This window comes from Hetaerina americana, unplaced genomic scaffold, assembly GCF_022747635.1.
Source record: "Hetaerina americana unplaced genomic scaffold, ioHetAmer1.1.p SCAF_13, whole genome shotgun sequence".
In the NCBI taxonomy this organism is placed as follows: domain Eukaryota; kingdom Metazoa; phylum Arthropoda; class Insecta; order Odonata; family Calopterygidae; genus Hetaerina; species Hetaerina americana.
Genome location: NW_027286403.1, coordinates 4,919,591 through 4,934,585, shown reverse-complemented (window position 1 = coordinate 4,934,585; position 14,995 = coordinate 4,919,591). Strand labels below are relative to the sequence as shown.

The 14,995-nt window shown below is 36.6% G+C and overlaps 1 protein-coding gene across 2 annotated transcripts in view; it reads right to left on the bottom strand.

Annotated features, from left to right (window-relative positions):
- Positions 1 to 716: 716 nt before the first annotated feature.
- Positions 717 to 14,995, bottom strand: part of LOC139686056 (ankyrin repeat domain-containing protein 16-like) — a 34,318-nt gene continuing 20,039 nt past the window's right edge. For both annotated transcript variants that reach the window (XM_071583163.1, XM_071583162.1), the window contains exons 5-6: positions 13,005 to 13,388; positions 717 to 1,741 (exon numbers count right to left, since the gene is read on the bottom strand). In XM_071583163.1, coding sequence (XP_071439264.1) covers positions 1,668 to 1,741; positions 13,005 to 13,388 — 458 coding nt within the window. In that variant the 3' untranslated portion in view covers positions 717 to 1,667. The remainder of the gene's footprint in view (positions 1,742 to 13,004; positions 13,389 to 14,995) is intronic.

Here is a 14,995-nt window from a genome sequence, read left to right as displayed (position 1 = left end):
TCCCAAGTAATGGTGTCTCAGGATGCTTCCTGGGCTGCTTCAAAGATAATATGTAAATATGAAAAAAGTAACAATGGCCAAGAAGGAAAACTGCCTGAACTAATATGCATGAGATTAATTTTCACAAAATTGGGTTTAACAGTTATGATCAATATTTGTACTACTCTACTCTGTTTATGACTGTTATAATAACATCAATGGCAGATTGTCCTGGTTGTTTCAACAGCCAAACAAAGTTTGGTATAATGAGGGCAATGACAGATTTTTCCTCATTTACCTGAAATTGCAAGTAAGATCCAAAATTACCTCCTTGAATATTTTATGAGACAACTGTATTTTGGAATTTTGCAAATTTTATGCCACTCACTCAGGACCGTCCATTTTCTTGTGATCTGCAACACTCCGTAGTCCTCTTTGATTGACCTATGTCATTGTTCACTACTGACACACTACCTTTTGGTGTAAATGTACTCGATGACACACATTTCTCCAGACTAATTGAACTCATTACCAAAGGAATCACTAGCTGTTTCAACTAATATGCTTGAAAAAGTATAGAAAACCCACACAAATATTTCACACCTACCTCATGAAACAATGATCCAAGTCTGATAGATGCTCTTCATTGTACCAATTCACAAATTTATCTAAAGAAACTTGCTGCCCTATACTTGGCCTTATTTTATGAGCAAGGTGCCTCAAAAATAAATACAAAATTCAATGTTCCAACCTTTTTATTTTTGCTTGAAAACAAGTTATACAAATCACATTAAATGATTAAAAAACTATCGAGACCTTTGTCAAGGAAAAAATTTAGAGGGCTCCTTAAGGTAGGTAATATGCCTAAGGATATAACCAAGCATTTGATAATGATACTGGTTCCTACCAGAAGAATTAAAATGGAAAGTTACAAAAAAATTAATGATATAATAACTATATTCACATGTATGTACCTGATAAAAACCTAGATCAGACAGACAGCATTCTGATCCAATTTCATGGCTCCATCAAAATTGAGTTTTTTAATAACTCTTTTATAAAACATAGGACCACAAATGTCAGTTTAAGCTGGGAAGTGCTTCATTGGCATGAATTAATGTTTTCCATAGGTTGGTTTGAGAGGTGAGAGGCTCACCTGCTATATGCCTTATATAGCATATGAAATCATGCTTTCTGGGTTAGGAGGGCATCCTTTATTGTTCACCAGGTATGGTTTCCCAGAAAAATCTGGTAACCAGAAAATTACACAGCTTGGGTTTGGCTATCAGTGTCCAGAGACATCTCCCAGATGTAAACCCAGGGCCCTCCAGTCAGCAGCCTAATTTTTTACATAATAGGCCATCACTACCACTGCCCAGAAAACAAATTGGAAAAAACAATAAAATATGAAATACTACATATAAAAATTAAAAGAAAAGGAAAACTGTTCACTTTTCAGAATCCTCTCTCTTATTAGCAAATGACCTCTATAAATTGAAAGACCACTGAGGTTAAGGAGCCTGCCCTTATCCTCTCTTCTGTTTCATCATATATCATTTCCTTTCGTATAACTATCTATATTCATTCATTTATATATTTATATATACATAACATATAACTATACACACACATAAACTTGAAGCAGATAAACAAATATTTTATATGCAAATAATATTCCATTCCAATTTTTAATTTTTTGCACCATACTTGCAAAGAATGTGTAAAATTTCATCACGGTAACTTCCTGATGCCATTGAAGGAACTGAAAAGAAAACAAATATAGCTGAAACATGCAATTAATACAGAAATTTTAACCACTATCAAACAACAACAAAAAAGTATAAAACTTCACAATGAGTAGTAACACGAATGATTATAAATATTTGAAACACTGCAAAAAAAATCACAAGAGTATTAGACAAGTGATTAGTTAATTGTTCCTCAGCTAAAAAATTAAGATAAAGCTCCCTCTCCCTCCTTAAGTGCTAAGTAGATGGATAATAATAATTTCTTTACACACCACACACATATAAACATTTACAGGCATAAGTTTCTCAATTCACAAAGATGGTTCCCACTCAAGATTAAAAGAACAGCTCAAATACAGCATTGGAAGTGGGTATGTATTTACAGGATCTTTTCCATGATCATCGTAAAGAGATTTATACGAGGTCCAATCCAAATTCTGACTTAACCTCTGGACATTTGTTTCCTTAAGAATTCCTTTGCCAGTGAGAAATCTCAGAGTACATAAACTTCAAAGGAGTGTTAATTTAAAAATTAATTTTAATATCAGGTATATTCTTTGTGAATTGAAGACGTGTTGCCTGATTTGAAAGATATTTATTTACTTATTTTATTAACATATTTTACATTAACCCTAAAAGCAACCCCTTATCATGTTGTGGAAACAAACAGTGCAGCTTATTCTGAGTCACAATAATCATATCTTATGAGATTAATTCTGTAGGCATTCCTAACAACCTTTACACTGAATGTTTAAATGTTTAACTTTTTAAATGCTGCAATGAAAAACTTGCAGTATAGAAAATTATGCATGAAAATCATACATGCTTATTTTAAATTAAGTCAAGATAAAAAGATTAACATTCAATATTTTAGCCTACATTTAAAGCATATTAATTTAGAGATAACTTATTATCAGTTGATTCATCAATTCTGCAAAGCAGAGAGGCTTGTTTTTAGAAATCGCATATTAGGTGTGAGAGGAAAAAAAGATTCTCAGGGGCAAGAAAAAAATAATTGATGATGAAGGTCATTTTCATTTTTCCTTCTTAAAAGTCATAGAAAATTGGAGCATTTAAGTTTCATTCACAAGAAAGTTAAATTCTTTATGGGTCAGATATTGGTTTAGAAAGTCATGCCGAACTTCTGAGGGCAAAATATTTATAATGGACTGGAGTAAGCAAGAGATGAGCACCATGGAGTTAAAAGGATATGTTTAGCAATAGAAAAGGATTAATAAGAGTATTAATAATTTCTGTATCATTCACAATGGATATAAAACTTAACAAAAAAAGATCTAGAGGCTTTTCTTTTAGGATGTAAATGGAAAAAAATACTTTACACTTTCAGACTTCACTTTGTGGAATTGTTGAATATTGAATGAGTTTGTGATTTTCCACAGACTATATTTTAAGGTACAACACGTTTCACCAACTTGCGGCATTATCAGGAACAAGTTTGGCTCACATGCAGCAGTTGAATAGATACCCACCCTAAGGATTACAAATTGATACTCTCGAGCAAATTGAGATTAGAAGGCACTTGGCAGACCCCAAAAATACTTATAACGATCAATTATGTTCTCATCCTTCCCCTCTCCTTTCCAAGGAACTGATCTTGAGGAAAAACAAATCCAACTGTTAAACGTATCTGTTTGCCCCTACCTCCAATACCTCTGACCTCCCCCAATGCCACTACATAACCAAGGCATCACCGCCTTTCCCTTCCCTTAACCAAAAAACCTCAACCCCCACCTTCAACTCTCCACCCTCCCTCTCCCTTCTACATAGCCTCTCCTCTGTCCTAAGAGTATACTTGAATATTCAACTGCTGCATGTGAACCAACTTTGTACTTGATGATGCAGCAAGTTGGTAAAATACATTGCACCTAAAAATAAAGTCTGAGGAAAATTAAAAACTCATTTACTATGCACAAGAATACTGTCAATTGAATGCAACCAAATACCCTTTCAAACTTTCCCTCATTAGTTGACAAAAGGAAAATATGCATTGAGTGAATTCTTCCTTCCAAAACTAAGTGCCATAGTAAAACTTAAGAGTAAAAACATATTTCCATACTTAAAATTTTCCCTAAATAACAATGGTTAATCCTCAAGATTTTTTTACCAATTTTTATTGTTTTACCAAGGATTGATTCTTATGATATAGGAGCATTTAATTTTCACTTTCACTCAGTTATATCTGAAAGTTTTCTACTTTAGAAAAGGCCTATGCCCAAAAGATAACAGATGGATCTCATACAAAGGCATCGTTGCTAAGGTACATTTGATTTTGCATGAAAACTGAATATTCAATCATTTCTCTGTAGAGGCATCGCAAAACTTGGTTGGACTTGCACAGAAGTCACATTTTGGTGGATGAGTTCAGTTTCGTAAAAATTGCCCAATGCAGGGGGCAAGGGAGGCAGTGCACATCCACCAGGGTGGGGCAAACTAGCAATTGCTTCTATTCACTGCCAACCATAAAATGCTCTTGGATTATTCTCAGTAACTAAGGGCAATATAATATTTACTTTTTAGGTACACAATAAATTTAAGTAGCTTTAGAAGTTTAAGTAAACTGTAATATTTCAAAGTGATGATTTTATACATGGCAAGAGGAACTGAATAATTCATAACTAAGAATAATCACTTCACAGTGGTATAAATGCTACTACTGAAAAATTATAATAAAGTAATCATCTTTTTCTCAAATTATAACAGAGAATCAAGCTTTTCCAGTGAAACTCATTAAACCAGATATGATTATTTCTAGTTTTTATTTTTAGTATCCCACCTTATCCGTCTTACTTCTTTTAGTTTAGAAACAATCACAGGATTTGATAAAAATACTCTTACTTTATTCTCCATACTATTTTGTTTACATGATTAAAGAGGAATGATAAAAATTAATAATTTTATAATACCAATATGAGAATCACAAGTCTTGTCTAGATTTTAAAAATGTCATTCATCAAAAGTAGCTATCTCCATGTTTTTGACTCAACTAAAGATACATGTATGTCCCAGATTGCAAATTGCTTTACATGCTCTGTGTAGAAGGTTTTTTTACCCATTATCCTTAGAGATATACAGCACTTCTCTTAATGTAATAAGGGCAAGTATACGAGGAGGGTTGATTAAAAATACAATAGAAAAAATGACACAAAAACAGGCAAAAGGAGCATTCAAATGCATTTGGAGACTCATTGCATTTTTGAAAATCGTAAATAAAAATACATATTACTATACTTGGAAGTTATAATTTGAATGAATCTAGCATAAGGATTTTTTGCACATACAAAGCTACCCAATGCCAATTATGAGTAGAAAGAAAGCAATGTAACTGCAACATTGAAAGAAAAATGACAGAATATATATTTACGTGCAGGCATAATATGTCACCATTTGTAAACGTTGCCATGAACAGGGACTATCGTAATTGGCTGTGTGCTTTCTTCAAGGTTAACGTGAGCCATATGGCAGCTCTGCCTTTAATGCACTCTTCCCTCCCCTCCCTCAAGGATCCCCTTCCAAGCACACTTCCTCTTCCCTTCACTTCGTGCAGGCGAGAGCCACCAAGTTTTGCGATGCCTACACTAAGCCTGTTATTGAAATGAAAAAATAATAACCATAACAATTTTATTGACTAGGAAAATATTTAAGGTTTTAATTGATTAAAGAAAACAATAGTATGAAAGTCATGAAGGAAAAGAAATCTGGCAATCAGAGAGTGAAAGTTTATAAAAACATTGCACACATCCAATCTTTCAGATTATGCCTTGCATGCAAACAGTAGCTGGGTAGAGTTAACTTGTACAACAGCATAGATTGCATTTCTTTAGCAAATGTTTAACACCTATGAACATGCAAAAAATAAAATATGTGATAATAAGACTATTTATGCAAAACTTGAAGACTTTCTCATAAATATTGCAAATTTTGGCATGGTATACATCTATTATTGTTGTTTCACATTTTATTCCTGATTTACTTGGTATTCATTCTCGTCATTTTTTTAAATAAGACAATTTAAGCAGCTCCACTGACTCGAATTTAACTAGGAAACTCTTCTGCAATCTTAAATGATTACACATACTGCAGAAGTTTAAGAGACGATTTTTGATAGCTTGCTAAAATAAAGGAGATTAAATTGATGTAGGTTGTTTCAATGACAATTAATGCTGGAAATAATTCCTAGCAATTAGCCATTAATAAACCAACCTAAAGCAATGTTATTTAACTTTACCCATAAAAATCGAGGTTTTCACTTCCAAGATAAATGTAGTACACACTAGCCTGTGAATATTTCAACATGTATGGTTAAAAAATGGATATTTTAAAATCTATAATACATGACGAGAATTTTGAGTTATGAGAAATGATTGCGTCTTAGCCAATGAACCAAATAACTCAAATGTATTAACAATATGCATCTGCATGAAAATTATAAATCTCGTTAGTTCCTCATTTTTCTATCCTCTATGCCTTTTGTTTAATATATGCACTACACCTACATTAACACACTTATACATACACACACACAAAGAAAATGTTCACAAAAGTGTATATCAGGTTAGTTATAAGCATGAAAATAGCATATAAAACTTAGAAACACAAAAATAGGTACTCATATTGTTTGGTAGGTGATGGTAGACGAGTTCACTCAATAATGAGCCCAATGGCATGTCAAATTCACACATTAGCAGGATAAAGGTGGGGGGGGGGATATCCTTTCTCAGTGTTACCTATGGTTTCCAGGAAGAAAGGGACCGAGGATGGTAACGTGAGAAGAAAAAAGGTGGAGCAAGAGAAATAGAGGGACAAAGAAAGGGGGGGGGAGATAGGGGCAATAAGAGAGGCAAGAAGGAAGGAGAGATGGTGAGAATGAATGAGAGAGTGCAACTGGTGGTAACATAAGAGGTGAAAAGGGGGCGAGAGGGAACAAGAGTGAACGATTTGGGTGGAAGGTTTTGAGTGCCATGTGTTGAGATTGGCATAGAGAGTGTGAGCCGGAAAGAGACGGGAGACTCGCATGTAGTCCATATCATGCATTGAATCAAAATCCAAATTTAATGAGACACAGCTAAAAGTGGAACTATTTTAGAAACACTGCATGTTTTGGTAAATAAAGTAAGAATGGTGGTCTAGTCCCTATTCATCACTGATAATTTTTTGAGAGAAAAAATGACTTCCTTCAACATATTTATTAAGCATTATCCACCTGGCACTGTCCACTCTCCATGTGCTTGTGTTTTTGGCACTCAATACTATTTTGTTTTCGGAAAAGTATATCTCCAAAAAAATATGTTATTAGATGATCATTAGCATAGGATACACATTTATGCTAAAATCATGAAAAAAAACATTTTTAGCAAATTAAACATAGAAAACATGCAGAAATCTATAATTAAACCATGTCCAGAGTTTAAAGTAACCAACTTTAGTGTGAAAAACTAATATTGAACTTTAACATCACAATGGATCCAAACAAAATCCAAAAGTGGGAAAAGCCTTTCAGGGTGGGCAGTAGAATAGACAAGTTTTGAAAAGTGGGCTGGAAAGGAAAACAGAATGTCACTCAAATAATTCTCCATATGTGAAAGTGATAAAAAAATCACAAAATTAAAATGCCAAATGATATTCATTGAAAGACTTTCCACAACACACTTGCAAGAAGGCAAAATAATGGCCACAAAATGGAGGTATGGAGGGAGACTTCTGAATGACCAGAGTTGCTTAACACTCAGATGTAAAAGGGTGATTGGAGGCCAAGTGCAAAGAACCAAATGAAATGGAAAGGTTTACCATAGATGAAGGTACATTTCCAGCATGTGAAAGAGGGGAAAGAGTTGCTGGCCAAATTTTAATGAGGGAGGAAGGCATAGAGAAACATAAGAAAAAGAAAAATCAGAGATCAAAGCCTAAAGAACTGTTTATTGGTGGACGATTTACGAGCCCAAGTGAGGGGATAAATAGGGGCACTTCTTTTTTTCTTTACCGATTTCCACATTGTGCCTCCTACCTAGGAAGCCGTTGCTAAATGCGGCTATTACAGGTTCCTGTAGTTCCATAGTTTTCATCTTTGAAACACTGCCTTAGTCTCACAATGTTAGAGGATGTACTATATTTATGTGAGCTATGAAATATTATAAAACTGAGTCATCACATCATTTTTCAGCTGGTCAAATACCTAAATTTTAATATCACCCATTATATGCTAGTTGCATACACTAGTATGTGGATGAAGGAATATTTTGTTCATATTACCTTTATTAACCCTTCAGAGATGGTCTATGTATTGTGTATGTTCAATAAAATCCACATCAAGAGCTGCCAGGCATTTTTATACACCTTACATTCCATGTTATCTAAGATGACCACACTACTTGGATTTGAATCCCAATTTTTTTGCTACATCTATGCACGTAGAAAATGGTTAGGCAAACACATTTTGTGGAGTCCATGCCTTACCCACGTCTTTATTACTTCTTGACAAGGGAAGTTTGAGCATGAGACCAATGCAATAAGCATTTTGATTCCATTATACTGGCTCCCAATGAAGTAATCTAGGTACAATATTGTAAGTGAAATGCAAGCACTTACACAATCTGGTGATGCACCCATATATTATCATGTACACCCACAACGTGGAAACTTAAGTTTTCGAAGATGAGAGTCAAAAAGGTGGACAAGGTAGAATCTTGGTGCTGTATTCAGGCTTTTTAGGATGAGCAGATGCAAGAAAACCTTCAAAGAGAAAGCAGCGAGAGCATCATGATCTCTTTGCTTTCAAAGGCTAGAAGTCTATACTGGTTCAACACAAGGTGTCAACAGTGTGAGAAAACAATATGCTACAATCATAAATGGAACTATTTTTTGACATGAGCCAAGTTATTTTTTACTATTTTGCTTCATGTTTATGGATGCATATTTATAATAAAAAAGCCTGTGCACCTAATGGAAATGACAAGCAGGGAAAGGTGATAAGTTTTAGCTGAAGACAAAGAGGTAGAAAGGGTGTGCAAATTGGACTTAGATTAGAGTTTAGTAGTTGTTGACGCAAGTGACAGTGATGAAGCCAGTGATTTTGCTTTGCCAGTGATGCTGGAGAATCTATTCAGAGAATAAGTGTAATAACAAGAGTGAGAAAATTATATAATGTTCATTATCCCAAAAACATTAGTGAAAATGCAAAAAACTATATTTGAAAATGTTAATTGTTCTTTGATAAATCCCTTGTTTCATAATTGTAAAGGAGACCATTCAATATCCATAATAATACATTGCCTTGCTTGTAAATTTGTTTTTGAGAATATTGAGAGCACAATTAGAGGCCTAGGGGCTGCTGTTGGCCGAGTTGGTCAAGACCTGGCCACTTAGTGGAAGCATGCGACCACATGGATTTTCCCAGATGGCAAAGAGGGAAACATGGACTAGTGACTCCCACAGCAGGAGGGAGAGACTTCATATCCTAAATGTGTTTCTGTGCACACAATAATGAGTTCCAGCTTAGACCTGACTGCAGCATCATCAGACCAACCAATGAATAGGCATATCAAGCATCCGAGTTAAGTTTACCATGCAGTAGCTATAAGGGCTGTGGGAATATGTAAGTGAATAGCTAGAGCAATACAGTATATATTTAACTAAAATCATCTAAATGAGTATTACTTCCCGGTATCACATCTACACCTAACCAATTCAAGGAATGTTTAGCAGAACTTCACCACTAAAGCATTTTATTCTCAGATCTTTCTTCCTATGGCCCAGAAGCAACATGTGCCTACATCCACTCAGCTTGCCCACAGAAGGTCTTGACCAAGTCTCTATGATGATTAGCAGGCCTCTGGTATAATCATGGAAACCAATTCCAGACTTCCACAAATTCCACATTACACAGTTATAGCCGCAAAATAGTGAAATAGAGGAAAAAAGAAAAGTTGATACCCATAAATATAAGAGGTTATTACTGAAATGTGAGCGGGTTTCATCTGAAAGATCAGCTGCTTTTGGGTAACTTCCTCAAATGAAAAGAGATGAATAAGTGAGTTATGAAACTATTTTGAAGGAATACAGGAAGAAAGATTAAAAAAAGACTTTGTGTTTCCAATGGCAAGAATTCATTACTGTCGACTAGTTTCGGTACACCATAGCATCATCTGAACAATTGTAATTTAGGTCTGTGCTTTGATGTTTACCACACAAAACTATTTGACTAAATTTATTTGCACCTCATTTAATCATCTACACCTTCAATGGCATCCCAAGATAAGTTGCAAGCTCACGTTCATACCCACACCAGAAGCCTGGAGAGCAGTAGCTATGTGCTGGCATTTGCATTCAAAGGACATCTGGGTTTTTCCACAAGCAGAAGCAGTGCCAGGACTGAGATCATGTTCAATGACTCAGTCAAAAGTCACAAATTCTGAGTTCTAATTTAGCACTAGAAACTTAAGGAATCAGCAACATTATTAGTCACTGCAGAAGGCTGATGAAGCCATTTGCCAGAAGGGTGTTACTGGAGTTTAGAGATGGAGAGGGAGAGAGGTGGGGAGAAAACGAAGAATTAGCAACACTTGATGAAAGGAACTCCTGGGTACATTGGTTAATACCCATTCAGCAGGTTAAGCACAGTGCTTGACTTTCCGCACAAGGTGAAAAATACCACTGACAACAATGCAACCATGCGCCAACTACTGGAATGGCCCATGACTTAGCTGAAGGAGGTTAGCATATTAGCTGCGAGTGTGGCAATTTTTTGCTCCCATTTATACTTATTAATGTGCAAATGTTTCAAACAGATTTCTTTCACTACAAAGTGCTATTGCATTGTGGGCATGAGGTGTGTTTGTCAGAACTAACCTGTCTCCTCATGACATATCAGAGAAGGTTGACCTCCTTCTCTTAGGAGGAACATTTTGGAATACGGCTCTTAGCATATGCACATAGACAAGGTTTCAAGAAAATGTTAGCAATTGAAAAACAGTCCCTACTAATTTCACTGGGTCTTTTGAATTTGGATGCAATGCTTTTCGTGACTACTTTGAAAAAATTACTCCTTTGAGTGCCGCAGCACTCCATGATCATTCCATTCTACTGCTTGAGGTGTCAATGAGGATAATTTTATCCCTTGGGAGTACAATTAAAATGATGGGGTTAACTTCTTGGCTACAAAAATATTCTTTATATTTTAATGAATTCATGGCTGTTTTGCTGCATGTTGATAACATCGGTCATGTTCTTTTTTACTCCACAAGCAATGACCCTCACTTTTTGAGCTTGTATTGCCACTTTCAGGGGCTGTATTAACGGTGCTAATGCAATAATTGTTATATTCTACATTTATATTATTTTTCAACGACACACATTTGTCTTTCATACCAAGAAGTCATCGTGTCTATCCTTATTTGAGCTATCTCCCACTGTTATTTCTCCACTCATGATTCCTGCTTGCAAATACATCGTTGCCATCAAAATCCATTTAAATTAATTCCTAAGTATTTAAAACTTCCCCAAGCACCGAAAGAGACACTACTTGTAGTATGAATGCACTTCCAAGTCTATTCCCTTCCAAAGACTATCCATTCCACTGAAGCCATACTGCATTCACTATTCATCCTACCAGCCACCAGTCTGAGTGTATTAATAACATTGACTGCAACTGACCCATAGGTGCACAGAATCAACTAACATCTCATTGAAATAAAATTGGTTAATTTCAGAGCAATTTCATTCTTTAGCCCATATTTCAAAAAAAGCAAAAGCCATTTTCCAGGTCTTTTCTGTTCATCAAAACAAATCTCAGGTAATAAAAAAGTGTCGCGGACAATACTAAACTTATTTCATTTTGAAAATGAAGGACCACAAAGTGATGCCCATCAGCTTACCAAGCTTCCCACACTTCGGAAATTTAACTTCACCCTTCCATTAAGGACAAGGAAATCAACCCCTCACATGGAAAATCCTTTCTTGCCTGATTATTCACCCCACCAAATTTTAACGTGTCACACACAGCAAAAAAGGTAACCAGTGTAGCATTCTACTGACAATGATTTAGGACGGCAATAGGACTTTTTCCACTGAAATTAACAATTTGTTATACATACACCCAATTTTTTTCTGACCGATACATAGTATTTCCAAACTCTATATGCTCATTTAATGTGAGGTTTTAAAACCTATGGCTGTTTCTGCACAAATGCTGTCCTATCAAACAATGCATAAACTAACCAAACTGATTAATGGTTGTTAATGAAGAGTGTCAATTATTATCCTTCCACAAATTTATTTCATCCCTTTTCATGGAAATAGTTTCATCTTTTTTGAGCTGTACAGCAAACTCTCAATCATCCGTGGGCTAATGGACGTATGATGCAGCACGGATAATTGAAAACCACAGATTACCAAATATGTGGAAAATATGGTTGAGATATAAATGGACTAAATTAGTAAGACTCAAATAAGTTTTAAAAAAACAAGTCACTGCATTCAGGAAACAATTCTCTCTTCTTTTTCCCTCCTCGTGATTAATTCAAGCTTTTTGCAATGGAAAGTGAAACTTTTTTCTGTTTTTCAGCAATTTTTAGAAGGATGGAATTATATTTTTCCAAGAACACAGAACTATTTTTAAGTGAATAGTAGAATGTATTTTCCTCAGAAAGCTCAAAAAATCACAGAGCCAGGAAAAAACAAATGGCTAAGGAGGAATATTCACAAAGGCCCACTGTTAAAAATTTATATTTGTCATATGATACTGGTTAAAATAATGCAGTGTGAATATTTAATGACTTTTTGGCTGTATAGTAAAAATGTTTGCTCTTCTTGAAGGAGAACATGACATTATAGGGACTAGTGAATGTGAGGGAAATGATAACAGGAAAGGATGAAGAGTACAAAAATGTTTGCATTAAAACATTAAATATTACTGATGGCTTTTTATTTTGTGAAATGAAAAACTTTTAAGAAACCTGAAATATGTCAAACTTGTATTTTTTTTTAAAGTACATCAAAGTTTCAAAGCATTTAATCATCTTTACAAATGTAATTGCATAAAACTTTTAAGGTGCAGGGAAGAGAGAGTAGCACAGATGATCCAAAAAATGGATAATCGAGAGTTTAATGTATCTGACAAAAATCTCTGAAATGCATCACATCCATTACTCCTTTCTGTGTAGGCAAAACAAGGCAATCAATACTGGGTACCACTGCCAATTCCATTCAATCCCACCAAATGGAATAAAACACCAAGCCACAGTCCCTACCCACCTCAAAACTTACCTGTTCGTCCCTGTTCATCCCTAGCGGTTGCATCCGCTCCGAGTTTAAGCAACCGCTGAACAGCTGAAACCTGTCCCTCTCGTGCCGCACAGTGCAATGGACTCATGCCACTACCCGCACGGCCATCCACTGGCAGCCCACACCGCGCCACCAAGAAGGTCAACATGGGCAGGCGACCAGCTTGAGCGGCCAGGTGAACTCCTCCGCGCCCCGAGGCATCCACCCGACCCAAGGCGGCACCCCTCAATGCCAACAGCTGGACCAGGGCTACGTCTCCGCTCCGCACCGCTTCCAGCAAGGGGCTGAAGCCGCACGAGTCTAGTGGGTCTGGTGGACAGCCCGCCGCGAGCAGCAGCTCCACCACGGCCCCCCGAGCATGCAGTGCTGCCACGCAGACCATACCACTTCGTCACTCCTCTCCTCAGACCACTCCGATCCCATGGCTCATGCTTTGAGCTTTACCTACACCAGGGGTGGCCAGACTTAACAATCCCCCCCAAAAGCTACCGACACAGACATCCTCGAGTCAGACCTCTGACCCCCATTCCTTTAAGTGAAATGCCTTCCAGAATGAGCCATGTTGGTCTCCATAGAGCACACATGCATAATATTTCAATTTGTGTACAAAGCCTCAAGAAATTGTCCGCGAATGAGGCAGTGAATTCCCTTCCTTGCTTCAGCGCCTCATTATATTTCACACCAAATCAATAAAATACCTCTCATCCCAAAATGAGAAAATATCATTTTAAACACCTTTCACATGGATAACCTATAACTTGGGTTCCCTATCCGGGTGCAAGAAAAGGATTACAACAGATAATTAAATTTCCCCATTTGGGTTCTTGGCAAGAAAATGCTTGAAGAGAAATACAAAGATAAATCAACGGACTCGAATTCAAGAGGATGTTGCACACTCTACTGGAGTGGGGCAGGAAAAGTTTCATGCTAAGTCCAGCAGGTGAGAAGTGAGTATCTTCAACCAAGGCATTTCAGTGGATGACTGAGAACTTCAAGGCATGAATTAAATCGTTTGCCAAGCTGAGCAATCAAACCAGGAGAGCAAAAAACACTTTGCATACCCCCTAACAAACTCCCACCCCATTCTCTGCAAGTAAGGCTCTGATTGCCCTGTCCTGCTGTCAACTTTCCCTCCCTCAAATCTGTAGAATCGATACCAAGACTCACGGTTAAATGACAAGTAATCCTCGGCATAGAAGGGAAGGGAGGGAAGAAACACCACCACCACACACTACCATTAAAATATTTGTACTTATTCCAGAGAACTAATTTCTAATCTATTTCGCCCAATTTTTCAACCATATATTTTACTTATTGCATTTAATGCCCTTTAATCGGTGATATCTTAATGGGGTATTTTGCAAGGTACCAATCCTTTACCTAATATTGATTTTTTGTTCAACTCTTAACCGATATATGGCTCAACTAGGTGACCATCAACAGGATTGAGAACTTGGCACCAAGGAAGACAACAGTATCGAAGTACTGCACATGGTCAGGTGAGTGTGATCAAGTGGGAGGAGGTGGGGGAGGTAGCGGGGGCCAGTTTTTTGGGGCAGGGGAGAGGCAGGACTAAGAGTGGGGAGAGAAGGAGAAGGGGAGATGTGTTTGCTATTGTATCGTGTATCTATTCTTTCCCCTCAAAGTTAGTTTCTCAGAAAGAGGTGTGGAGGGTTGCGGGCACAATTTGCTTATTACAAAGGGTTGTGCTGGAATTTAAGTGCCTTCTTATCTTGATATTCTCGTGAGCATCCATTTATGATCCTTAAGGGAAGATGTGCAGTATTTCGGGAGAAAAATTGCTGATGTGGTTGTATTCTAAGAGGTATTTTGAAAAGAGGGAATTCTGATTTTTGTGACACCTAACATGTTCTTGGGCTTGTGTCTTGATATTTCTCCCTGTCTGTCCACATAAGAGATATTGCAAATATGGCCTTTCAGTTCATGAAAGCCTGATTTGAGAAGTATTTCCT